Here is a 27886-nt window from a genome sequence, read left to right on the forward strand (position 1 = left end):
AGCCCAGAGATCTGCGTTGAGTCAAAAGAACCCATTCTTCATGTTTTACCAGCAGTTTATCATGATTTGAGTCTGGCATTCAGTGAGAGAGAGGCTGATCAACTACCTCCACATCGAGCAGGTGACTGTGCCATTGAACTCCTGCCTGGGGCGGTACCTCCTCGTGGGAGGGTGTATCCGTTATCTCAGCCCGAAACCGATGCCATGAAGGCTTACATCGAGGAACAACTGTCCAAGGGTTTCATAACCCCCTCTACTTCTCCTGCCTCAGCTGGATTTTTTTTTGTGAAGAAGAAGGATGGCAGCCTCCGTCCTTGCATCGATTTTCGGGGTCTAAATGAAGTGACGGTTAAATACCGCTATCCTCTACCGTTAGTTCCTGCTGCCTTGGAGATGCTTCGCACAGCTCGGTTCTTCACTAAGCTGGATTTACGGAATGCTTACAACCTGATTCGCATACGCGAGGGCGATGAGTGGAAGACTGCGTTTTCGACTACTTCGGGCCACTATGAATATCACGTTATGCCATTCGGACTGTCCAATAGTCCCTCCGTGTTCCAGGCTTTTGTCAATGAGATCTTTCGAGACATGCTCAACAGAAACGTCATAGTCTATATAGATGACATCTTGATCTATTCAGAGACCTACGAAGCGCATGTGAGGGATGTGCGAGCTGTTCTGAAACGTTTAATCGAAAATCAGTTGTATGCAAAGATCCAGAAGTGTGAGTTTCACCAGACCCGAATCTCTTTCCTGGGCTACATTATCAGCGCTGAGGGGGTTCTTATGGATGATAGCAAGGTCCAAGCTGTGGTTAACTGGCCGCAACCCTCTTCTGTGAAGGAATTGCAACGCTTTTTGGGGTTTGCCAATTTTTATCGCAGATTTATAAGAAACTTCAGCATCATCGTGGCACCTCTCACATCCCTTCTTCAGGGAGGAGGAAGGAGGTTCAGGTGGTCCCCCGAGTGCACTTCTGCTTTTGAACAGTTGAAGGAGAGGTTTGTCTCAGCTCCCATTCTTCATCACCCTGATCCAGAGAGGGAATTTATTGTGGAGGTGGATGCTTCCAACACCGGAGTGGGCGCGATCCTCTCTCAGCGCCATGGCAACCCGGCCAAAATGTTCCCCTGTGCGTTCTTTTCTCGGAAGCTCAACTCGGCAGAGCGTAATTATGATGTGGGTGATCGTGAGCTCCTGGCCATGAAGGCAGCCTTTGGTGAATGGAGGCACTGGTTGGAAGGTGCACGTCAGCCCTTTACAGTGCTTACAGATCACAGAAATCTCGAATACATCAAGTCTGCCAAGCGTTTAAATGCGCGGCAAGCCCGATGGTCTCTGTTCTTCTCCAGATTTAATTTCAAGATCACTTTCAGACCGGGGTCTAAGAACGGGAAAGCCGATGCTCTCTCACGCTTATTCGACAGTCCCGATGAACCCTGCAAACCAGAGCCTATTCTACCCACCACGTTGATCGTGGCACCCGTGCAATGGGATATAATTGCGGAGGTCACTGCCTCACAACAAGCTCACACAGCTTCACCTGAATGCCCTGCAGATCGCCTCTATGTTCCCCTCGAGCTCCGCCATCGAGTTGTGCAATGGGTGCACAGTACGCCCAGCGCTGGTCATCCTGGCATTGCTGCTACCACTCAACTCGTCTCCAATCGTTTCTGGTGGCCCACTCTGCAAGGCGACGTCATCGCTTTCATCCATCAATGTGAGGTTTGCAATACCGTCAAGTCCTCACATCTCAAACCTGCCGGTCTCTTACAACCTCTGCCCATTCCTCACCGTCCCTGGTCTCACATTGCCGTGGACTTTGTCACTGATTTGCCTCAGTCTCAGGGATTCACTACCATCCTCTCAGTAGTAGATCGCTTTTCCAAGTCATGCCGCTTCATTCCATTGGCTGGGTTGCCTACCGCCCTTCAGACCGCTGAGGCTCTTTTAAATCACGTGTTCCGTCTCTTCGGACTTCCTGACGACATTGTTTCTTACCGGGGCCCCCAGTTTACCTCTAAAGTCTGGAGGGAGCTCTGCGCCAAACTCAATATTAATGTGAGTCTCACTTCGGGTTACCATCCGCAGGCCAACGGTCAGGTCGAACGACTCAACCAAGAACTAATCCGTTTTCTGCGCACCTATTGTCACCAGAATCAGCACGACTGGAGTCGTTTTTTGGTCTGGGCGGAGTATGCGCAGAACTCTTTGCTGAAGCCAGCCACAGGATTAACCCCTTTCCAGTGTGTTTTAGGCTTTCAACCCCCGCTTTTCCCATGGGCTGGAGAGCCATCGGATCTCCCTGCAGTGGATGCTTGGCTAAGGCGCAGTGAGGCTACCTGGAACACCGCCCACGTTCATTTGCAGCGCGCTAATCGCCACTACCAGCAAAACGCAGATCGTAGAAGGCGCAGAGGACCTCCGTATAGACCTGGCCAGTGGGTGTGGCTCTCCACCAAGGATCTCCGTCTTAAACTCCCCTGCAAAAAGCTTTCCCCTCGGTTCATCGGCCCGTTCAAAATCCTCCGCCAGATCACTCCAGTTTCTTTTCGTTTGGCACTGCCAGCTCATTACCGCATTTCACCTACATTTCATGTGTCTCTTTTCAGGCCCGCTACTACCCCCAGGAGAGAGGTGGTCCAGGAGGAGATTGCTCCAGTCCAGGCTCCTCCCATTGAGGTCGGTGGCGAGGAGGCATACCGGGTGTGAGCGGTCCTGGACTCCAGACGCCGCGGCGGGGTTCTTCAGTATCTCATTGACTGGGAGGGATATGGTCCTGAGGAACGTTCTTGGGTTAGGTCTCAGGATGTTCTAGACCCCTCGTTGCTCTCCACCTACCATCGGGACCATCCAGATCGTCCAGCACCAAGACCCCGTGGTAGACCCCGTCGTCGGTCAGGCCCTCGCTTCCGGAGCCGCTCGCAGGGGGGGGGCTCTGTGACAGAGAGCTCGGCTGCGCCTCCCTCTGGCTTCATCCGTTCCCTCTCTCCAGATTATTAAGGAACTGCATTTCCCATCTCCCCCTTGGATTTACACCTGCCTAGTTCATCTGATTAGTCCCATCTGCATCACCTGTTCCTCATTAGTGCCCCTTTATAAGGACTGTGTTTGTCATTGTGACTTTGCGAAGTCTTGATTCTATCAGCTATCATTACCGAGCGTTTATTCCTGTTTATTGTGATTTTCTGGTACTCTGATCTCTGCCTGGATCCTCGTTTCTGTGAACCTTGCTGCCTGCCCTGACCCTTGCCTGTATGAAGTTGATGATTTTGGATTGCCCTGTTACTAGCACAGTTTACGTCTGTCTATCACTGCTTCATTGCATGTTTAAATAAAACTCTGCAAATGGATCTCAACGCCTCTGCCCCAGCATTACAACAAGGATAGACATGAATCTGTTTTAGTTCTTTCAAATAAATACTATAAAATTGCATGAATTATCCTTAAAATGACCAAGGTGGAGAAGGTTACATTATAAAAACATACTTTTTAACATCAGACAATACATTTTGACGTTAAACCCACTATTGTTTTATGTCTGATCTCATGACATTTAAACATACATATTTTTTCATTCATACGAATTTGTACGAGTGCGGTCGTACAATTTAGACACCTCATAAAATGCTTACGAATCGCTGTGAAATCGGATTGATCTATACACAGTATTTACCTCAATTACATCAGAAGTAACTGTAATTAAATTACAGATAAATGAAGAGTAATCCCTTACTTTACATTTTCAAGGGAAAAGTAATTAAATTACAGTAACTAACTAGTAGTAATTAGTTACACCCAACACTGATGACCACCCACAACGCAATGACGTAATTTTTGCCGCGCACCCTTCGCGCTCTTGCGGACGTGTCGAGTATAAACAAGGCTTAAGACATGAAGGCCTTAACAAGCAGGGGCCCCACAAAAAAAGCCTACAAGTATCCAGGTTATTTCAATAGTACAGTTCAGACATTCTACAAACTATAAATAGCTTTGCAACTACAGTAAATGTCAACTAACTCATTAATTTGCAACTACATGTCTACCAAATGTCTACTTTTTAATCGGTAGTTTGAATCTTAATTTTTAATATACGACAACCTGACATACCAACGCTATCTCACGACAAATTCGTACAAAGTTGTGAGAGTGATTAAAAAGTGGCTAATTCGTACTAATTCATACGACCTCACTCGTACGAATTCGTATGATTTGTCTAAACCCACGTAATGGGTTTAGGGGCGGGGTCAGGGGTAGGTCATTTGTACGAATTCAACTCGTAAAATATGTACGATTTTTTTTTTTGCAAAAATGGTCGAGTGAGGTTGTACGAATTGTTACGAATTAGCCACCTCATAAAATTTGTACGAATTGCAGTGAGATCGGGTTGGACATACAGTTTAAAAACTTGATTACATGTATAAAGGAGGGACACATTAGCATCCAATAAGTGGGGTAGTAACTTGTTGGAATTCTTCATTCAAGAATCGTCTTGCCTCTAAGCACAAAGTGCGAACCTTGATATTTTAGCCAGAACTATAGATTCCTTCCTCTGTAATACCCTTTGGTTGTAAATATCTTTCTCCTTTATTAGACCGATCGATTGCAGTCTCTCGAGTCAGCTTGTGTGAATTCTTTATGTAGCATAAAGCAAGCTGAATCTGCAACCAACACCACTTTTCCTTCTAGTCTCTGGTTTACATCATAGGTGTAGCCATAGATAGCCACTTTTAGTGCAGAAATGTGCTTCAATCTGGGTTCACCTCTTTAGAGTTCCAATGATGTATCTGGATTGCATATCCACTCTTGAATGATTTAACCCATAAGAACCCGGACCAATTTCCCCTTATAGGAAAATTATGGGGCATATAAAACAGCCTAAGTGGACCACTTTATGTTTCTGCTGTTGTTGTTTTTTTTTAAATACAACCACTCCTTGTCAAAGATCTGTTATGTTACATATATGCCACATTGGGCATTTATGATAAATTTTTTATGTTACATATATGTCACATTGGGCTTGCATTTTTTATTTGGAAAAAAAATACATTTTGTCAGTTTTCTTGCTAAATATTTTTTTTCTGTTTATATTTTTTTAAACATAACTTTTCTGGGAAGATTCTCTTCTCTTTTTCAGAAGTAAGATTTTTTTTGCATTTTATTTGCTTTGCCACATATTTCAGAACCACATAACTGTGACCTTTTCAGGTATACGTTTTAATCAGAAATAATTTTTTTAATTATTTTGCAAACTGAATAAAATAAATAACTACCTAACACTGGAGGTCAACATGTTGAACATGCATATAGTGCAATAACATTGCAAAATTCTACCTTTTCAGGTATATGGTTTAACCTGAAATAAATTTTTTGATTATTTTTCACAAAACATTTTCAAAATACATTTCATTAAAGGGTAAACCCTAAACCAACTTTTTTTTAGTTAATGATCTGTAAGACTGGGGCTTTATTATTGCTACTCATTGATTTTTTTTATACATTGGGGTATAAAGTGTTTTAATTCTACAATATACGGTGTAAAAACTGCAGTTGAATTTTCCTTTTGGAAGTTGTGGTGCCCTGTGATGTAAGCAAGCACCAGCTAACCACGCTCTCTAGCCTACAGAGAGATGTGTTTCAGGTGCATGCCGTGGCAACAAAAATGCACATATTGTCACATGACTGAACCTGGTCATTCCTTAAATTTCCCTTAGGGACTTCCTGGGTTAAAAGTGAGGTATAATGCTTTAACTTTCAAATGGTCTTCGTTTCCTGTTTACACTTCTGGGCTTCAGGGTCTATACGACCCCAACAGTTGATTAATTGTCCAAAAAAATACATTTATAATCATACAAATAATATATCATTTTTTTGTTTACTTCTCATCTACAGTATTCATTAATGCTGTGTTTTTGGAGATATAAAGTACTTTTGTATCCATATAGACCATTTTGCAAGATGTAAACAACACCCCAGATAGCAAAGTGACATTGAATCAACGTGGAAATATGACATCGAAACAACGTTGATCTGACATTGTTTTGCTCATCGAATTAACGCTGAACCAACGTCAGACGCGTCATTCTTTCAAAACTAACGGAAAATCAACTTGAAATCAACGCGTTGTTTCAACGTTATGAAAGCAAACCAATTTTCGATTTTCATTTAGCTTTGAAGAATGCCGCGTCTGACGTTGGTTCAACGTTAATTCGATGAGCAAAATCAACGTTGTTTCAATGTCATGAGAGACGTCGTTTCCACGTTGATTCAATGTCAGTTTGCTGTCTGGGACTGGTCCAGAAGCACTTCCTGTTTCAGTTTTTTTAACACTACACAAAAGCTGGGATAAAATACAACCATGTAAAACTGAATCAAAAAGTTAAACAACAACTTTAAGATGTTTTCTTTACATGTGAAATAAATAAAACAATTACAAACTGAAACAGGAAGTGTTTCTGGACCAGTGTTGTGTACATCTAGCAAAATGGTCTATACCACACAATTCCTCAACTAAACCATTAGCTTTAGCATTAGCATATGAAATACAATTTTTTTATGATACATTGTATTTATGCTATTGTACTAGGCCTTCATTTCTGTGTAAAAAATTTCAGATTAATGCTGGATTTTTTTTTTTTTTTTGACAGTTTTTTTTTGTTTGTTTGTTTGTTTGTTTGTTTTTTTCACATTTCCCATTCATTTCAATGTGGGGTCATATTGACCTCGAAGACCAGGGGCCTGTTTCAGAAAGGAGGTTAAGTGAAAACTCTGAGTATGTTAACCCTGAAATGAGGGAAACTCTGGGTTTTCCGTTTCAGAAAGGGAGGTAAGTTAAACCTGAGACAGCAGAGTAAGTCAAGCCCATTTCTGAAAGAGAGGTAACTTATACTCAGAGTCAGTTACCATGGTAACTTACTCCGTGAACCTAACCTGGTCGGGAGCAGGTTTTCTTCAGTAAACTCAGAGTTTCTTGCGGTCTCCTCCCCTTTTTTAAAGAGGAAGTGCTGTTAAACTCCAACAATAATACTAAAATGTATTTACACATTCTTTAAGGAATATATATTGTTTGTCAATGGTTTAATTGACTAAATCTGTTTTGTAGCACTTTTCCCAAAAAATAAAAGGATTTAAAACGTTTGCTAAACTTTTATTTGATTACCACCGTTTTTGATAATATATTTCTATTAAATCATTAAAAAAAAATAGGAATAAAAAACATTTAATAGAACTCACTTATTTTTCAAACATAATTTAATAAGTTATTAATGATAAAAAATAAGATGTTAATCTTATTCATAATCAATTATTGAAGTTAGTTGATATGTTTTATTGAACAAATGTTTAATTTATTTAACTGTCATTTTAACTGATGATAATAATAACCATAATTTAAGAATGCAGTTTATATATTTAATAATTGTTTAATACCATAAACCGTGATCTGAGATGTTTCTCAACTCTCCCCACATGGGGGAGTCCCCCACCCCACCCCCACAAGTTACTCAGCAACTTTTACTCATGTTTTAATTTAAATTAACTACTTTTTACTTGAGTGGATTTTTAGACTGGTATTTTTACTTTTACTTAGGTAAAATTTTATCAAAGTAATAGTAGCCTACTTTAGGTTGAATAACATTCTTCCAGTTTCACCTCTATATTATAACAGTAAGTTACTCTAAAATAGTTATGAATTATTAACTGACATCTTCAACGGTGTAGTTAGATTAATGTAATAATCAGGCTACTATCTCTAGAAAGTATTGGTCTACATATTAGTAATTGCTAAATCTCAACCTCAACCACTTGATTAATACAAAGAGGAGAGACAAGAAATTGCACTTTTAATTCTTTCAAATTCACAATATACAATTGCATGAATTATTCTTGAATTCATCAAAGTGTGTAGAGGGAGAAGGTTACATAAAAAATATACCTTTTAAAAATGTATGTTAAATCCACTATTGTTTTATACTTAATTGGTTTATGTAGTAGCCTATTTAATGTAATTGCATCATATTTTATTTTAAATTACAGAAGAATTAAGAGTAATCCCTTTAATTAAATTACAATATTTAGATTACTTGGTAATTAATAACACCAAACACCTCTTTTTGTCTGGCGCTGTTGCCATGGTGACCTATAATATCTGTGCTCCATTGATAATGGCTTTTTATAGTTGTGGTGCAAGCGCTTAACTCAGAGTCAGTCAACTCAGAGTTGATTGAACTAACTCATTTCAGCTGTTCTGTAACCGAAAACTCAGAGTTTCCCATCTCAGGGTAAGTCAACTCTGAGTTCAAGCTTTAACTCAGAGTTGGTTGAACCTCCTTATTGAAACGGGCCCCAGAAGTGTAAACATTTTTTGCTTGTTTACATACCTTCAGAACAACAGAATCAAGCCCAGTTTTTTGTGTCTGTATAGATAGATAATGGATGATTATCTATGAAAGTCACAAAATCTTATTCCACTGAGATGAAGGGAACCTTTTTTTATTAAGTAAAAGTCGATTGGGGTCGTATAGACCCCATGACCCGATTAAGGGCTACAAAAACCTTCGTCACAGCGGGTTCTTATGAGTTGTACATACTCATAGAAATGTATTTGAGTAAAAGTACAATTCATCAGTTTCAATTCAAGTTCATTTGGACTGCAACTTTGTTAGTTTATTTTCATTTGCAAATGTTTAATTTTTATTTTTTACCTCTGATGTTGCTCTCAGATGTTGTTTTGATTAGATGCTCTTTTAATTATTATGTTTGCCTTTCTCTTGCTTATTACTCCTCCATTTTTTTTCAATTCTGACTGACTCTTTATTCATTATCTGCTGATGACTTTAAAATTTTCATTATGTTTGTCACAGGTGAGGCTAACGTTGGTGTCGATGAGGGTTTTGATGAGAAAGGGTGTCATTGTGATATGTCGGCTGAGGACCTGCCATCCGCACTGAAGACCGTCATCAGAGCAATGAGGTAGTCATTCTTTACTTCCCTTCATGCTGTAATATTTTAGAGCTCTGAGACATTAAAATTAAAGATCAGCATTTCATGAGCTATCAGTGATTATTGAAATGAATTCACTAAAAGATAATTCAAAGCTATAAATTCTTGTGTGGCCTGTAGGCTAGATGCATAATAAATGTTTTTAAAGGTGAATTGTGTTAATTCTGTACCAAGCATGATTGCAAAATTAAAAAAATAAAAATCTTAAAAGTGCATGGTCAGCCAAACAAATCACACCACTGGTTGAGTCAATGTTGCTATGTTGGACCAAAGTCTATACACTTTTTCACTTTCACTTTTTTTTTACGTGTCTTTTCACTTTTTGTTTTGAGCTGTATACTCCTGAATAAAAGTATAATATTATCATATGGTTCTGCAGGATCATGAAATTCCATGTGGCAAAGAAGAAGTTTAAGGAAACTCTGCGCCCATATGACGTGAAGGATGTAATAGAGCAATATTCAGCCGGTCACCTAGACATGCTCTGCCGAATTAAGAGTCTGCAAACTAGGTAAGACAACCCAACTGCTGTCTAAACATGTTTTTCATTATATGCAAACTATACTCTAACAAGTAAAAGTGTGTGTTCTGGAAAATGCATTTATTTAATTTGACAAGAAATTAATACTTTTATTCAACAAGGATGCATTAAATTGATAAAGAGTGACAGTAAAGACATTTTCAAAAGATGTCTATTTCTCTTCCATCACAGAATCCTGAAAGAAATGGTATCATAGTTTTTACAAAAAAATATTAAGCAGTACATGTTTTCAACATTGATAATAATAATAAGAAATGTTTCTTGAGAACCAAATCAATGAATTAAAATGTAAATTTAGATCAGCATATTAGAATGATTTCTAAAGGATTATGTGAAATCAAAGGGTTTATTAGTGACCTCTACATCAAATTCACACGGGTAGGTCTGGTTCATTTTAATGCCATCATGTCGCATGTGTTCTGATGGCCCCGAGGCAGTGGTTCTCCTTGGTCATATATGGGTCACTGGGTGGTGGGGAGACCCTGAGGTTCTGCCAGACAATGCGATGTTGAGCGTTTAAGAAGCTATTGTATCATTATTACATATAAGTAATGTACCATTATTCGTCATAGTTATATTACATTATCAACTCAAAATAATCCCTGTACTCAAATATGTGCACTGTAATACTGCACACAGTATGGAAAAAATGTCAAATGTGTAAAACGTCTTAATACTCGTTATTCTTGATCGACCTGCAGATATATGGAAGTAAAATAATGACTAATGTCTTTGAAACAAAAAAGCATGTTAAATTGCACTTATTAAAAAAAAAAAAAAAAAACATTAACAGTGCTTGCATTTTAAGGCATTGTATTTTCAGGGCTTGCATTTTTGGGGGCTGAAATTCAGCAGGGTTGTAGTTTTAATTTGTTAATATTAAAATAAAACATTCCTACACAATATCATTATTAAAAATGTAATAATCTGTATTCTCCTTCCAGACTAATCCCAAAATAGTCAGTTTGTTTAAAAATTCCACCTATAATAGTCAAAGGGGCAATTTTCAGTCCATTTTATTTCGCTTTAAAAAATTATTTCAACAAATGAATTGGTTCAAATTCAGCAGAATATTCAACACTGAGTACAGATGCATAATCACCATCTGCCTTTAGCCATCTTAACAGTAGGTGATGCAAGCGGGTGTTAACATAGACCAAAACAAGAGGCAGAGTCATTTATTCATTCACAAAAACTTATTTACAAAAATGGAGCAAGTGGTAAGTATGTGTTATGATTATCATGGCTAGTATATGTACAGAAGGACATGAAAGCTGCATTTACGTTTAATTAAATTCTTCGCGATTACTCTTGTCCCAGTGTACATGTAAGATATTATTTTCACCGCAAAGGAGATATAATGTTATTCACCATGACGCTGATGTGCAGACCAAACATTACATCTGAAAAAGGCTTATTGCTCTATTTTTGTAAATCAGTTTTTGTGATGAATGAATAGCCTTTGTTTTGGTCTTTGTCATGACCCTCTTGCACCACCTGCTGGTTAGGTGAACTGTGCATGCAATGCATTTCTTTTCTTTTTCTTTTTTTTTTTTTTTGAATAAGTGCAATTCAAAAATGTTTCAGAGACATTGCGGCGGCAGTGGCTCAGTGGTTCATGTGGGTTGTCCACGAACCGAAAGGTTGGTGGTTCAATCCTCGGTTCCACCTGACCAAGTGTCGAGGTGTCCATGAGCAAGACACCTAACCCCAGCTGCTCCCGACGAGCTGGCTGGCGCCTTGCATGGCTGACACCGCCGTCGGTGTGTGAATGAGTGTATGAATGGGTGAATGTGAGGCAAATGTAAAGCGCTTTGGCCATTAGGTCTATGAAGGCGCTATATAAATGCAGTATAAATATAAATATATATAATATATAAATATATAAATATAAACGCTATATAAATGCAGTCCATTTACCATTTACCATTTACATTAGTCATTAGTTTACTTCCATACAATCAATACTCAAATTACATTGCATACTGAGATTCTGAAGTATGCAGTAAGTGGACACTTTGATAATCCTGTGAGATGAGATGCAGTCCACTTTTAAAAGTAAACAACAAAAAGGCAGACAATATGTCTTTATAAGCATCATAGTTCTTATGGGCAAAATGTTTTTTTTTTCTTTTTTCCCCACTTTAAATCTGTATATTTTCATTATATTTCTTCACTGTAGCCTATAGTGAAGACAAACGATCAAGGTTTCAATGAAGTGAGACTAGTGCCACCATGTGACCAAAACTGGATATTACAATTTATGACATTCTTCATAGACTCTAAATGAACAAATCAAATGAGCTGTGAGTCTAAATCATTTTGAATTCCTCACTGCATATTTCAGTGTACAAGATACATGATAAATTCAAATCTTGAATCCTGAATTATAGTAGCAGTTAAGTGTCATGGGATTAGTTGTGGGCAACAGCTTGATGCCATTGACATTTTGTCTTTATTTTATTTTTTTTTCAGTTCTCTGTCTACTTATTGGGATGTAAATATTTTTGTTTTCGCATATTTAATTCCTGTCTCTTTCTGAAAATGTCTCTCTCTCACTTTCAGGGTGGATCAGATTCTTGGTAGGGGCCAGATGCCTGTGGATAAGAAGGTCAGAGAAAAGTTGTTATCTGATGGAGACATTCTGGAAGATGTGAGCATGTTGGGAAGGGTGTGTAAGGTAGAGAGACAGGTGAGTACAGAGACAGTTGGTTAAACAATGCATTACACAATCCAATGTTTATTGAATCATTCCATCTCATTGAATCTTTGAATAATGCACTGGTTTTCAATATGACGGAAATTAGACGGTTTTTTGTTTCAACTATGCGCAGTTTAGCTCTGTGCATGTTTAGAAAAAAGTCTCTTACAACACACTTTTTTTTCTGAAAGTAATAAGTCTCGTTTTTATTTTGAAAGATTACTTGTGTTTAAGAACATTCTGCGTGAAATTGAAAAAAAAAATGTCTTAACATTTTTTGTAGTAAAATGGTCGACTCCTTAGTATTGATAAGGCTTTTTTTTATAGTTAGCGTTTTATCTATCCTAAATAGACACACATATATATACAATTTACGATTCAGGGTTTTTGAATGGAATTGATTCACAATACAGTATAATTATCCTGTTCAGAAAATCACCACCTATTTCTAATTCTAAGGCTCTATCTGCAGTTTAGAGATATTGAGCATTCGACTTTGCAGATATAACCTTTTTTTTCTCTAAATAAAAGGTCCCAAAATGTTAATAAGTGGTCACATAATAAGAATATGTAAATAACTAAATTTTGACAAAAATGTAAGGTAGAAACTTATAATTCTAAGGCGATGAATTGTATTTACTTTGATTGTTATTGTTTTCTTATGTCATTGTCTTATGTTTTGCAGTTTGTTTTGACTGTCATATTAAATATAATAATATTAAACCAGTGGTTCCCAAAAAGGGAACTCGGCACAATTCCAGGGGGGCCACAGAGTGACTAACAGCATTGAAATTAATTATTATGGTAACACTTTATTTCGATAGTCCACTTTAGACATTCTATTAACTATAAGTAACTTTGCAACTCAACTAACTGTCATTAGAGTATTAGTAGACTGTCAGCTTAACCCTCTGATGGTCTTCAAAAAAAAGTCACAATTCTGGTCTTTGGGGTCTATCAGACCCCAGACAATAACATTTAATTTTGTAACAGAATAATATATTATTATTATTATTTTTTTTTTTAACAAATATAATTTTACTCTGTTTATTAATGTTTTTACTCAACATTTGTGTAGTTTTTGGAGGATTTATGATTTTTATTTCTATAAATAAATAAATAAATGAATAAATATTTATTTAAATAAGATTTTTACAAAAAACAGCATTTTATGTTAAATAAACTTTATAAACTTAAACTTTATCTAACTATAACCCAACAGTCTACTGACAGTCTACTATAATATACTATGCTCTAATGAGAGTTACTGTTGTTGACACGTAGTTGAAAAGTTACTTATAATTAGTAGAATGTCTAAAGTGACTATCGAAATAAAGTGTAACCATTATGATTAACATATTAAAATAACCTAACTAAAGTGCTAAAAGCATGTAAAATCAAGATCAATCTTTTTCCCTTCTAACTATTTATATTGAATCATGATTAATTTAATATATCAATAGTCCCAGTTTCTGACAGTAAAAAAGTTTGAGAAAAAGCAGCATTCTGCTTTATGCGACATTAATGAGAACTCTCTAAATAGATTAGCATATTAATGGGTATGGCAGTGTTAAGGATTTGGGTATTTGCAGAATAGATCTGCTACGACGCTGCTGCAGCTGCTATTGTTGATTATTGCAATATAAGCTGCTGTGAACATGTAAGACATACTACTGCTGCACAAATAGCATACATGAAATGACCTGTAGCACATCTACACAGACACAGGTGGAACTGGGGGAGGTGGAGGGTTTATGATTGCTGTAAGCAATCACAGAACCAAACTATTTAAATGTCGAGCGAGCAAGCTCATTGGCTGCAGATGCAACAGAGACCAATTGGCTTGTGTAGTGTAGTAAGTGATGTGAAAGCTAGCAGAACTAGATATTTGGCCTTTGAGTCAAAAGGTTGAGTACCACTGTATTAAACATAAAGTTTTCTGACAAACAATATTTCTGTGTTCCATATATCATCTCTATAGGTACAGTCTATTGAAGCTAAGCTGGACTCATTACTGGACATCTACCGGCAGGTTCTGCAGAAGGGTTCGTCCTCTGTCCTCACTCTCTCCTCTCTCCCTCCTTTTGGGTTGGAGGAGACCTCAGACTATCAGAGCACCATCCTCAGTAAGGATCTCTCTTGCTCCTCCCAGGTCAGCCAGTCCATCTGTGGCAATCATCCCAGGGCTCTCCAACTAATACTAGCCCCCAGTGAACTCAACATAAACCAGAACAACTCCACAACATCTTCCCCTGGGCTCAATCCAGCCTCTGCATCGCCCTTTAACCCATCAGCCTTCCAGGTTCCTTCAACCCCATCCATGGAGTGTCCATCAGCACAAGGCAGTCCATCTCAAATCCTCAGCGCCAACAGCTTTTACTCCTCTGTAAGCCACTTTCCATACGTTGGTCAACCAGCTCCACCTCTTCCACCCACAGCCTCTTCAAAACTCTCCACCTTTCCTCCACAACTAGGCCATGCCCGCAGCATGGGACCCTCTAGGTCAGACCCCACCGACTACGCCAAATCCTACTTCAGAGGAGTTGGGATAGACTTAGGACTTAACTCCAGTATGGGCTGCAAGCTTCAGCAAAAAAACAGACCAAATGCTAAAGAAGACAGTTCTTGGAGGAGACATATAAGCCTGGATGCAGAGGTGGAGATGGACCCCCTTGTTCCAGTTTCGACTCTTGTCCCGGTACAAGACCAATGCAGTGAAGACAGAGGATTGGGGAAGTCCCTCTCTGTGCAGGACCTCATGCAGCCCGCTCTAGAGGGTCTGGACATGCATTCTAGTCAGGCTAGTTTCTCCACTAGTGTTAGCAGCAGCCAGGACTCTTCAGCTGGGGGCATTGAGATGGGGATAGTGGGCTGGGGAGAAGCTAATCTCTTCATTGGCGATAGAGACTTGGAGGTCTCAAAGACACATACTCAAGGGTTTGACTTTCTTTCTCAGCCCCCAATGGATGCATCCTACTCATCGGAGCTGCTTAGGACCAGTACTACGGCTGGTGCTAGTCACAACCTAACACATGGACATTCACCCAATACGGACAGCAACGAGACTATGAATATGCCACATGTTCGACTAAAATAACTCAATCTCTAAAGTGTTCTTAGAAACCCCCTCTGGTGGAATGAAACTTTGATACGAGACCTTATTTTATTTTTTAGTTCTTTTGTATTTTTATGAGGAAAAAGTACATTTAGATCATTTTTATACATATTAGTTTGGTTTATTTAAAAGAATCAATTATGATTTTGTATTGGTCACCATACTTGACATAGCATTGCATGCATTGTTCTTTTTCAAATGTACTGTAACATTTTTTTTTTATCTAATAGAATGTGGCAGATTAATAATCGACCTGCTGCAATGATCAAAATCATAGATGGCATGAACTATTCACTGGACTGCATGAACACTGTGTGTCATCCGCATACACAAACACATTGTTTCATTACAAAAAGCCTTGTCAACCCGAAATTTACAAGCTGCATAAAAATAGATAAAAATGATCAGAACATATTTTTCTCTTTCTGAATTTATCATATTGTATTACTAGGTCATTTACTTTTATTGTGTAAAAAAAAAACAATACCAGAAAGTGAAGGAAACTGATGCTGCTGATTTTTTTTTTATAGTTTTGATAAAGCAGATTCAATTTTGAGAGAAGCACCTGATAGTTTCCATACTAAATTAGTTGCTGTTTTTGTAATGAGTTCTGATTACATCGCAGCAGGAGCCCAACTTAATATCCTACCCGTTAGTTTTGTGAATATAAATTATTATTAACAACAATAAAATAATAGAAATTATGAATATTTTAATACATTGTATGTATGTGTGTGATTTATCATAATTCATAATAAATGTTATTTTATTTTGTTGTTAATTATAGATTGTAATATTTACTAATATTTATATTTTTATAGTCATTGTTTTTATCATTTTAGTTGGCATGTGCAACAGCAGTGAATATTTGTGTCAGATCTCTCCAAAATCTGACATGAATACAATAGCATACATGCCTATACTCATCAAAGATGCTTGTGAAAATATCTTCTCTTGTTGTTATTCCTTTGTCTAGTAATTTAGAAGCAGACATCGGAGTTCAAATGCATTTTATTTTTGGTTATGAACCGACACACATTAGATAATGGAGAATCATATTCTCGTTAAAGTACATGAGTGCAAGTGCAAACAGGATAGCTCATGCTTCTTCGGAGCGCTGTCAGGGTAGACAGTAAAGTGCGCTGGGTACTTTAGCTTCATGCACACAGATAGACTACAAAAAAACTACATTACATCACAACACATCAACGGACTGTTGATCAATCACATCAATCAAAACAGACTAACATATAATCTTTAACCTATTGGACTATAAGCCAGGTCACATAAGCAATCTTACTGTAGCAAGAGTCTTCTTAAAGTGCTTATAACAATTTAACAATAGAGCAAATACCACAACGAAGACTACAATTCAAACTGAACGTACAGTTAAACATAAATAATCATAATCATTGTCAAGCAGGCGCAAGTTTTCCTTTTCCTTCTTCTGCTTTTGCGATGCATTGTAATAATTAACCAAACCTTGATTAAGGAGTTGAAAAGAGGTGGGATGGTGTGGCTGACCCAAGTGTTAGCAGCCCAGCACAACATTCATTTGTTCTTCTGGGCCTTTTGGGCAGATTTTGTGACCTTCCCGGAGGAAGAAGTCTTCTTCTCAACACCCTTGATGACACCCACTGCTACGGTCTGACGCATGTCACGTACTGCAAAGCGACCTGGGAAATGAAGATCATAAGAAAAACAGAGCTTAGTTATGATTATTAATTTAAGGGTCTTCAATCTCTGTAAGGCCAAAAATCAAGATTCAAATTGCATTTTACGCCTTACATTTACATGCTACAATACTGTACATATATACGACTTACTGTATATTAATGTATTAACATTTAAATTACATTATAATTTTATGTTCAGCAAATTTCCGGTTCAGGTTCAAGATGGTCATTCAAATTCGCCATACTGACCAACAGAAATTTGATTGGTTTGAAATTAACTTGTGTGAGCTGCTAGTCTGGGTTTCCCCATACTGCCTCACCGCAGCGCGATTTAATTCACGCTGAAAGGCAGTCTGGATACCATGGCCAGATTTTTCGCCAATCACAGAATGGGGAGGGAGCAGCAAGACGATGACGACATCTATGCCACACACCGCAGTTTGTTTATATCTATGGATTCAACATGGCAGCAGACGCGAAGCTTTTGATGCAGCCTTAGATATTGTTTTTAAGTAGTTTAGAATTAAGTTTTTATTTAGAAAAAAGAGCCGCTTTTGGCGTTAAACTTCGCGAGACCCCAGTCGTTATTGTTGTCTTGCCATTAATCGCCCTAATGGAGAACCGGGTACAGGAGGCGGTCAACCTTGGAATATCTGCCGCTCAGCTGTGTCCCGTGAAAGAAAATGCGATAAAGAATTGTCGATACCAACTTCTGTTCGGCAGTCCCGAGGCCTGGATGAGCGCAAAATGGCAAGACATGTTAGCCACGGAGTTGTATAGTACCAACCTGCTAGGCATCATTGTCTTCGACTAAGTCCATTTAACTTATAAATGGTAAGTGGTATTTATTAATATCATATTGTCATTATGCCTGTAGACTACCTACTGTGGTTGTCACAGTGCCACTAAGTTGTGTTGCTTTTCAATATCAATACAGCTAACGTTACCGCTTTAGTAGGATAACTTTCAGCTGTGCACACATACCCGATTAAAGTTGTTGACACTTTAGTCATTAAATTAAATTTTATTTTTTTTTTAACTTGTGAAATACAAGCGCAAACAATTTCCAATGCAAATAACAACTTCAACATCTATGTTAAACTGTACTTAATACTTGTGTTTTTCTAATTGAAACGATTGGCGTACAGGCGCATTTGATAGACATTCTTAGCACCCAATAATACGGATCTGGGCATTCGTAAACCACGCCTCAAATACGAGAAATTGTGCATGTGGTTCCCAGACCCACGTCTCAACGAGAATTGGGTCTGGCGTTAGCCAGGCTAGTGAGCTGCGCTCGTTGAATTGATATTATTATAATTATTAAGTATTTTGTAAGAGCTTATTTGGGTGCAATTTTCAATCTAAAAGTCCTTTGCTGTTCCCCTTTCTTCTCTCCTATCACTTCCTGTCTAAACTGTCCTGTCAAATAAAGGATAAAATGCCCAAGGATAAAACTAGTATTAATCCTTTTGTGCCTGCCCTTGAAAGCGTGAAATATTCTTGAAAAATCACTTGGGAAAAAATAAAAGAATCTTTACAGTGGGAGTGACTTGCTAAAACAATGTTTTATAGTAAACATACTAGAGTAATTAGTAACTTTAAATCCAAATTAAGAAATGACCCTTACCAAGAGGAGGATACTCAGAGAAACTCTCCACACACATGGGTTTGCCTGGTATCATATCTACAATAGCAGCATCCCCAGACTTCAGGGACTTGGGATTATCTTCAAGCTTCTTTCCTGAGCGACGGTCAATCTTCTCCTTTAACTCGGCAAACTTACAGGCAATATGAGCAGTGTGGCAGTCAAGAACTGGGGCATAACCAGCACTGATCTGACCTGGATGGTTCAGAATGATCACCTGACCAGAGCAGAAAGTGCACAAGTGAATAGTTTGTAATGACAAACACCCTCTGAATAAAAGTGCAGTTTAAAAAGATAAACCCTAACAGGCATATTCAGAACTCCCTCTGGGCAAAAAGGATATCATGAATTGTGTCAGTAGGCTTTGTAATTGAAACCCTATAAAAACACATAGCTAAAACCTTTACCTGAGCTGTGAAACCCGCCGCCTCCTGTGGAGGATCGTTCTTGCTGTCACCTGCAACATTTCCACGTCGGATATCTTTGACTGAGACATTCTTCACATTAAATCCCACATTATCACCTGGAAGAGCTTCAGATAGAGCCTCGTGATGCATCTCCACAGATTTGACCTCAGTGGTCACGTTCACGGGTGCAAATGTCACAACCAGACCAGGTTTCAGAATACCTGTCTCTACACGTCCCACAGGCACAGTACCAATTCCTACACAGAGTGAAAGGGTAAAAGAGGGATGTTTGTTGGAATTATTAACTGGAAATATCAGTCTTTGTGATGTTACTTCTTTTATTTCTAAAAATATCCTTGGGATTATCATACTTAATGTGTATACTGAATACTTTCTTCAATCCCATCCTTATATACACTCACCGGCCACTTTATTAGGTACACCTGTCCAACTGCGCGTTAACACTTAATTTCTAAGCAGCCAATCACATGGCGGCAACTCAGTGCATTTAGGCATGTAGACATGGTCAAGACAATCTCCTGCAGTTCAAACCGAGCATCAGTATGGGGAAGAAAGGTGATTTGAGTGACTTTGAACGTGGCATGATTGTTGGTGCCAGAAGGGCTGGTCTGAGTATTTCAGAAACTGCTAATCTACTGGTATTTTCACGCACAACCATCTCTAGGGTTTACAGAGAATGGTCAGAAAAAGAAAAAACATCCAGTGAGCGGCAGTTCTGTGGGCGGAAATGCCTTGTTGATGCCAGAGGTCAGAGGAGAATGGCCAGACTGGTTCGAGCTGATAGAAGGGCAACAGTGACTCAAATAACCACCCGTTACAACCAAGGTGGGCAGAAGAGTATCTCTGAACGCACAGTACGTCGAACTTTGAGGCAGATGGGCTACAGCAGCAGAAGACCACACCGGGTGCCACTCCTTTCAGCTAAGAACAGGAAACTGAGGCTACAATTTGCACAAGCTCATCGAAATTGGACAATAGAAGATTGGAAAAACGTTGCCTGGTCTGATGAGTCTCGATTTCTGCTGCGACATTCGGATGGTAGGGTCAGAATTTGCCGTCTACAACATGAAAGCATGGATCCATCCTGCCTTGTATCAACGGTTCAGGCTGGTGGTGGTGGTGTCATGGTGTGGGGAATATTTTCTTGGCACTCTTTGGGCCCCTTGGTACCAATTGAGCATCGTTGCAACGCCACAGCCTACCTGAGTATTGTTGCTGACCATGTCCATCCCTTTATGACCACAATGTACCCAACTTCTGATGGCTACTTTCAGCAGGATAATGCACCATGGCATAAAGCTGGAATCATATCAGACTGGTTTCTTGAACATGACAATGAGTTCGCTGTACTCAAATGGCCTCCACAGTCACCAGATCTCAATCCAATAGAGCATCTTTGGGATGTGGTGGAACGGGAGAGTCGCATCATGGATGTGCAGCCGACAAATCTGCGGCAACTGTGTGATGCCATCATGTCAATATGGACCAAACTCCCTGAGGAATGCTTCCAGCACCTTGTTGAATCTATGCCACGAAGAATTGAGGCAGTTCTGAAGGCAAAAGGGGGTCCAACCCGTTACTAGCATGGGGTACCTAATAAAGTGGCCGGTGAGTGTACATAGAAAACTATAAGTCATTCATAGGTTACACATCTTTACAAGATAAAGATTAGCTATACTGTGCATATGATCTTAAAGTTTACTTTAAACAAGTGTTCTTATTTAGTTGTTTTTTTTTAAGTTTGGGTGTCCTTATACCTCCTATTTTGTACACATCCTGCAGCGGGAGTCGGAGGGGTTTGTCAGTGGGGCGGGTTGGAGGCTGAATGGCATCCAGAGCCTCCAATAGAGTCGTCCCAGAGCCACTCCCATCCTTACGAGTGATCTTCCAGCCCTTGAACCAGGTCATCTACAAACAACCAAAAACAATCTTACTGACCCCTCCATTGTTTCCTTACAAGAGCTTCCAAATGTTCAATAATGAATACTAATGTATTAACATATGAACATTTGGAACTTAGGAAACAATGGAGGGGTCAGTAAGATTTTTTAAAAGAAAGTAATGCTTTTAATCAGCAAGGCTGCATTCAATTGATCAATAGTGACAGTGAAGACATTTATAATACAAAATATGTCTATTTCAAATAAATGCTGTTCTTTTTAACCTTTTATTCATCAAAGAATCCTGAAAAAACATATCACATTTTCCACAAAAATATTAAACAGGTTTCAACAGTTTTCATAATTGATACAATTATTTTTTTTTGTTCTTGAGCACCAAATCAATGAATAAATCAAGTTTAAATGCAAATGTAGATCAGCATTTTTGTATGATTTCTGAAAGATCATGTGAAACTGATGGAGTAATGAAAATTGCCATAACAGGATTCAAATATAAGACTGTTTTACTGTTTACTGTTTACTGTAAATCAAGTAAATACAGCCTTAGTGAGCACACATATTTCAAATACAATAAAAAATCATATTGACTCCATAATGTTTTAATGGTTATGTATGTTGTGAATGCATAACATGCATAATGCATATAATATTAAATCTACAAATAACATAAGTATGATAAATAAGAGGTTGGCTTGCAAAAAACTAAATTATGCCAGTGATTAATTAATTTGTAAAACTACAGTATTGAGTATATTGATAATATGAAAGATAATAGGGCTGGACGATTTTGGCTAAAATCATAATCACGATTAATCGAACAAGTCACCTCGATTACGATTATTGAACGATTATTTTCATTTTTTTTCTTTCTCATTTGTCACTAGCAAGGCTTATACTGTAAATATGTGTGTATTTTTTTCTAATAAAAGAGTGCATAATCCTATCTTTGAGATTCTAAAATAAGGAAACACACAGATATTATATTTATAAATGTATACAAATATTTAAAAACGTAGAATATAGTTATTTTGTAAGCAAAATAAATTATTGTAAATATTGCCATAAAAATCTGCCATAAAAATATATACATCTTTATGTGATATAACACTAACATTTGGGCTGGCCTCCAGCATGTTATCCCCATTCCATCCAGAGATTGGCACAAATGCCACGGTATCAGGGTTGTAGCCGATTTTCTTGATATAAGTGCTGACTTCTTTCACAATCTCCTCATAGCGCTTCTGGCTGTAATTGGGTTCTGTAGAGTCCATCTTGTTGACACCCACGATCAGTTGTTTGACGCCCAGGGTGTATGCCAGCAAGGCATGCTCACGTGTTTGTCCGTTTTTTGAGATACCAGCCTCAAATTCACCAACGCCAGCTGCCACGATCAACACAGCACAGTCTGCCTGTATCAAGTGAAATGAAAGGTTATTAAAATACTTTGATGGAATAAACTTTATTGGTGTGATACATTTTTTATGTGATATAATGTAAAAACCTGTGAGGTGCCAGTGATCATGTTCTTAATAAAGTCTCTGTGTCCTGGAGCATCAATGATGGTGACATAGTACTTGCTGGTCTCAAACTTCCACAGGGAGATGTCGATGGTGATTCCTCTCTCTCTCTCAGCTTTGAGTTTGTCAAGGACCCAAGCATACTTAAAGGAGCCTTTTCCCATCTACAAAAGGTGAGGACAATGTTTAGAGAAAGATCCGTCTCTGAATTTCTTGAACGAATTGCCTCTGTCAGACAAGTGTATGACGCAACAGTTATTTTCAGTCCTCCAATTTGACAGGTCAAACAGTGTTCCAACAGCACAGTTATGTCACTATTTCTATCACTTCACTGGTTGTTTATGTTATTCCAGACCAGAGTAGCCTATGGAAGGGGAGCAAAAATGAAAGTGGAATGGGAACTCATTCTCTCAATTTGAGTGACCAGAGACTCTGGCGGTCTTCTACCTCTACCTTCTACACCAGTAACCAGTGTTCAATTTCACTGTTACAGACCGCCAGAGGCGGTTGAACATAGTGGAAGACGAATACAACCAAGTCACGAGGGTCACTCACCTAGATACTAACACAGCAGAACTGACCAAAGGCATAGGGGCCACATTGATCCTGTAGAATCTTGTGAAGAGACAGAGATTCTGATTATTGGACAAAAAACGTCCACACGTAATAACCAAGAATACTGTCTAACACTTGATGGCTGCTCTGTTAAGTCTTCGTAGTCGGTTAGGAACCTGGGTGTGCTCTTTGATGCCAATCTTTCTTTTGAAAGTTACGTGTCTAGTATCTGTAAAATTTTTCCATCTTAAAAATATTTCTAAATTACGTCATATGCTCTCATTGACAAATGAGGAACAAATAGCCCATGCATTCATGACATCAAGACCAGATTATTGTAATGCTCTACTGGGTGGTTGCCCTGCACGCTTAATAAACAAAGTACCATATTAGCCCGGTTCTGTCAACACTGCTGCCTATTAAACATTGTGTAAATTAAAACATTGTTGATTACTTACAAAGCACTAAATGGTTTATCTTCACAGTACTTGAGCGAGCTCTTAATCCATTTGCACTCACAAGAGGTTTGACTGGCCTGGTAGTGGAGGAGGTGGATCCAAATTCTCCTTAGCGAGCGCCATTTTGTCCTGCAGAGAGAAAACCACTGAAGAAGGCGCATCCTGAAGGCCAGAATCTTCATTGGGGATGTTGGAACTGGGAATGTGAGGGTATCATCTCCTCCATGGGCGTACTGTATAATAATCCTGTTCCTCCCGGTCTGAGGAGTCAGAGGCTGCAATAGATAAAGTGTCTGGTTCTTTCCTGGAATACCTGGATGCCAGGTCACACCTGGGCAAGGGAGGACCTAAAACACCCACCCCTGTCCCCTCACTCACATTCTGACGAGTAGGGAGTGCAGATAATAAGACTCTAATACCCTGAACAGCGTTCGCAAGCTCAACAACTTGCTGGGTCAATTTATTTGATTCCGAGGAGGTTTGAATCCTCTTTGAAGGCCACACACTTGGCTACTACTATGCAACACTACGCCAGCTGATGGAGCAGAATTCTTAAATTCAAGATGTAATTCAGCCAGTCAATGTAGTCTCATCTCCAAGGACATCAAACCACATTCAGGACATGGATCTACTAAAGCCTCATGGGTCTACTAATGCCTAGGCAAGTGGGAAATTGAATATGAGCATTCCTTTGGACCGGAGCAGAGGGAGCATGAAGCTGCCATAACTTTCAGACCAGTAGTTAAAACAGTAACCACTGGGTTTATAAAAAAGGAGTCACAGTTGCCTTGGCAAGCCATACAATCAAACAGGCCTTGGCAAGCCATACAATCAATGTATCACTCTGGTTAACCAATGAGCATAACATAATGAAGTAGTCGTTTCAGACAATAAACAATTCTACACACAGTCTGACAGAACCCTGGTTAACCACTAAGTTCACGCGAGTACTCAACTCAACACTGCTAGTAGCACAGTTCCAAACAAACCCTGGACAACCAGTGGGTGTATATAGTCTGATTCACATCAATAATCCAATTATAATTCAAAATATTTCTCCCGAGACACAGCTTTAGCGGGGTGCAGTTGCTTACCAAAAACGCTGCGGACGCTCAAGCGAGATCTCTTCGCGAGAATGCCAAAGAAAACGACCGTGACATGAAAGGAGCAGATTTAGCTTCTGACACGTCACCGGTTAGGGTCACAGGTGACAAATCAATGTGAGATATGGGTCGCGAAACATAACTCCTTCCACTATGTTCGACCGTCTCTGGTCGTCTGTAACAGTGAAATAGAATCGCGCATAATAAATGAGGCAAGGATGTAGAGTTCCATTCAAGCTATTTTGAAACTTTTTTTTTTTCAGGAAAAAAGAAAAAAAGCTTAAATATCCCTCAGGTGCTCTTCGGTCATTTCTGACCAAAAATTTCAAAATATCTATTTTTTGTTCCACTGAAGAAAGTCATAGTGGTGAATACATGATGGCAAAATATTATATTTAAGTGAACCATCATTTTAGGTTATTGGATCTTAACAGTTAATAAAATTGATAATAAAGCAAACTTACACTCAAAATCTGTGGTTAATGCTGATTAATGCACTCTTGCTTGTTTGATATTGCTTGAGTCATATTTCACACAGTGGGCCTCTTTGAATAATTGTATGTGATCAAAATCTTAACAAACAAATTGTAGCTATACCTCTGCAGCTTCCTTCTCAAACTTCTCAATGGTCCTCTTGTCGATGCCTCCACACTTGTAAATGAGGTGGCCAGTGGTGGTGGACTTCCCTGAGTCCACATGGCCAATGACCACGATGTTGATATGGAGCTTCTCCTTGCCCATCACTGGGCTCTCGTTGGGTTACAGGCAGCCTACAACATGAAAAGGGAAACTAAATAATTAATCATACAAATAAGTTATTTATGGGCCAATTGCACTCAGATGTACTGCAACAACCACATAATATACTTTTGCATATTTTGTTAACTCTTCTTTATTCAGTTTACAATAGGTCAAATCAGTAAAGATTTTTTTATATATATTTATCTATATAAAGTTTTATATATTTTATATATATTTTTTATATTAATAAATATTAATGAAAATTATTATATTTAGTATAGCGATAAGCCAACTATCTGTGGCTTTCATTGTCATATCAAAAGCAAACAGTACTGTTCAATAAGCTACATTAACAGACTCTCCACACGATATAAACTCATTAAACCTCATCATTGCACTGGAAAGTAAATCTCTTATATTATTTTGTATGTAGTTATATAACGGGTTATATAAATGTGTCCTTTGATATTGAAATGAATCTATAGAGAGTAGGTCTATATAAATTGTTGTTCGTATAAATTGCCTCTAAAATTAACATTTTATAAATTACAATTCCTAATTTAAGCTAATTGATATTTTAAATCATCCGTGTGCAACTTTTGACCTAAATTATTCAAATTCTTGATATAAATTGGCTAATGTCACAGTATCCTTGAAAGCTTGTTTTCCCCAGTCTGGGTTAACGTTACATAGCAGCACTTGGCGAATGCGGCAAAATTAAATACAATACAAATATTTTATTTCATACAATTTTAAGTACTTTTTTTCTTATGATCTTTATTTGAATAATAATTCATTTAAATATTAATTTTGATATTCACCTCATACTGAGCAAATATGGCATGTTATGTCATGCATGTACAGTACCTAACCTATGCCACACCAAGAAAAGCGTGTGGCCTGATAGCCAGCTTTCCAAAGAGCAAAGATGGGACTGGAGAATAAAAGGATATAATGTTGTTCCCACAACAGACCCTGTTAGTTGCATCAGCGCCATGTTCCGTATTATGTCTAGAAATAAAACTCAAATAGGCTACAGCACATCGTGCATTCGAATAAACCATTCGACCGCTTATCTCAATCGCCAAGTAAATAATAAAGCGTTAATGTAGGATAGAGAAAACGTAGAGAGCTGGTGTGTTTTCCAGGTGTCCAACCTTGGAGAGGTGCGCCTGAAGTCCAGAGAAAGAGTCGCGTATGTAGATACTGCTGCTGCCTAGGTGCCGCTGATGTCATGAAAGGAAGTTTCTAGCTCTTCCACTAGAGGGAGCTGTCAAACAGCACATGTAGGCTACTACAATAACCACGTGTGTAGGTCTTTGGGTTTTCGATGTGTTAAAGGAATAATTCACCCAAAATGAAAATTCTGTCATCATTTACTCACCCTCAAGTTTTGCCAAATCTGTATGAATGTCTGCTGAACAAAAAAAGAAGATTATTTTATAAGCTGACATCAAAATATCTTTTTGTGTTCAGCATAAGAAAGAAATTCATAAAAGACAACTTGAGGGTGAATAAATGATGACAGAATTTTCATTTTTGTGAGAACTATCCCTTTAACTTTTGCAGGAGGTAGATTTAGCTTTTTTTTAAGATCACATTAGAACTGTTTTGGATTATTACATCAATTATTTGGCTATATTTCACTTTTTTATGAATATAAATTATTAGTTAATTGTCTTATCCCCAATTTCTCAATCTTAAAATAAGTTATAAATAAATAAATAATATGATATAAATCAAAAGTATGAAATATCGCCTCTTATTTCACATGGTAAGGGAGAAATTTAAAATGACAATAAATAGACTAAATAAGTAAGTAAGTAAATAAATAAAGATGTAAAATGAACACCTGTCAGCATCCATGATTAATTGACCTCACTTTGTGTTTGCTGAAACAAGTGATTTCACTTGAAATCCTCCCCATACCAACCAGACATTAAAAAGTTTGTTGCATGAAAGGGATAGTTCACCCAAAAAAAATAAATAAATAATAATAATAAATATATATCATTATTTAGCCTAACGCCCTCATGTTTTTCCAAACCTGTAATGGGTTTCGTTACTTTGCTAAACACAAAAGCAGATACTTTGAAGAGTGTTGATAACAGTTCACACCACCCATTGACTTCCAAGTATTTTTTTTCCTACTATGAGAGTCAATGGGGTCCATCAACTGTCTGGTTACCAACATTCTTTAAATGAGTTTGGAACAACTTGAGGGTGAATAAGGAAGGACAACATTTTCATTTTTAGGTGAACTTTCCCTTTTAAAGTAGGCCTGTTATTTTTCACTTCAATAAAGTGCAATCAAATGTGCCCTTAGTACTGTCAAAATGCTATTTAAATTTGTTTAATTAGAAATCTAGTCTATAGAGCCTATTGCCCCTGCCTTCAACTTTACTTAGGCTATACAAGAATTATATGGTATTTGATATAATAAAGATGACCATAAGCCAAAATTGCTGTGGTACAGCGACAGTATGTAAACATACACTCATT

The 27886-nt window shown here is 38.2% G+C and overlaps 2 protein-coding genes across 7 annotated transcripts in view; one reads left to right on the top strand and one right to left on the bottom strand.

Annotated features, from left to right (window-relative positions):
- kcnq5b (potassium voltage-gated channel, KQT-like subfamily, member 5b) overlaps positions 1-16136 on the top strand; it is a 172553-nt gene extending 156417 nt beyond the window's left edge. For both annotated transcript variants that reach the window (XM_039657429.2, XM_089132226.1), the window contains exons 11-14: positions 8862-8970; positions 9380-9511; positions 12107-12233; positions 14224-16136. In XM_039657429.2, the coding sequence (XP_039513363.2) occupies positions 8862-8970; positions 9380-9511; positions 12107-12233; positions 14224-15339 (1484 nt within the window). In that variant the 3' untranslated portion in view covers positions 15340-16136. The remainder of the gene's footprint in view (positions 1-8861; positions 8971-9379; positions 9512-12106; positions 12234-14223) is intronic.
- A 214-nt stretch (positions 16137-16350) lies between these two features.
- On the bottom strand, positions 16351-26646 carry eef1a1b (eukaryotic translation elongation factor 1 alpha 1b). 5 transcript variants are annotated; one of them, XM_039657487.2, is made up of 8 exons: positions 26542-26646; positions 25241-25413; positions 22512-22691; positions 22123-22419; positions 20867-21017; positions 19089-19345; positions 18664-18898; positions 16351-17033 (listed from the first exon to the last, which is right to left on the bottom strand). In XM_039657487.2, exons 2-8 carry the CDS (start codon positions 25382-25384, stop codon positions 16909-16911), a joined length of 1389 nt encoding a protein of 462 aa, XP_039513421.1. In that variant the 5' UTR covers positions 25385-25413; positions 26542-26646; the 3' UTR covers positions 16351-16908. The 5 variants fall into 5 exon arrangements, with proteins under 5 accessions (XP_039513421.1, XP_088988354.1, XP_088988353.1 ...); XM_089132228.1 differs by lacking the exon at positions 26542-26646 and adding an exon at positions 26257-26507; XM_089132227.1 differs by lacking the exon at positions 26542-26646 and adding an exon at positions 26252-26507.
- Positions 26647-27886: the final 1240 nt, after the last annotated feature.

This window comes from Pimephales promelas, chromosome 6 (assembly GCF_988280905.1).
Source record: "Pimephales promelas chromosome 6, fPimPro1.hap1.1, whole genome shotgun sequence".
NCBI lineage: Eukaryota > Metazoa > Chordata > Actinopteri > Cypriniformes > Leuciscidae > Pimephales > Pimephales promelas.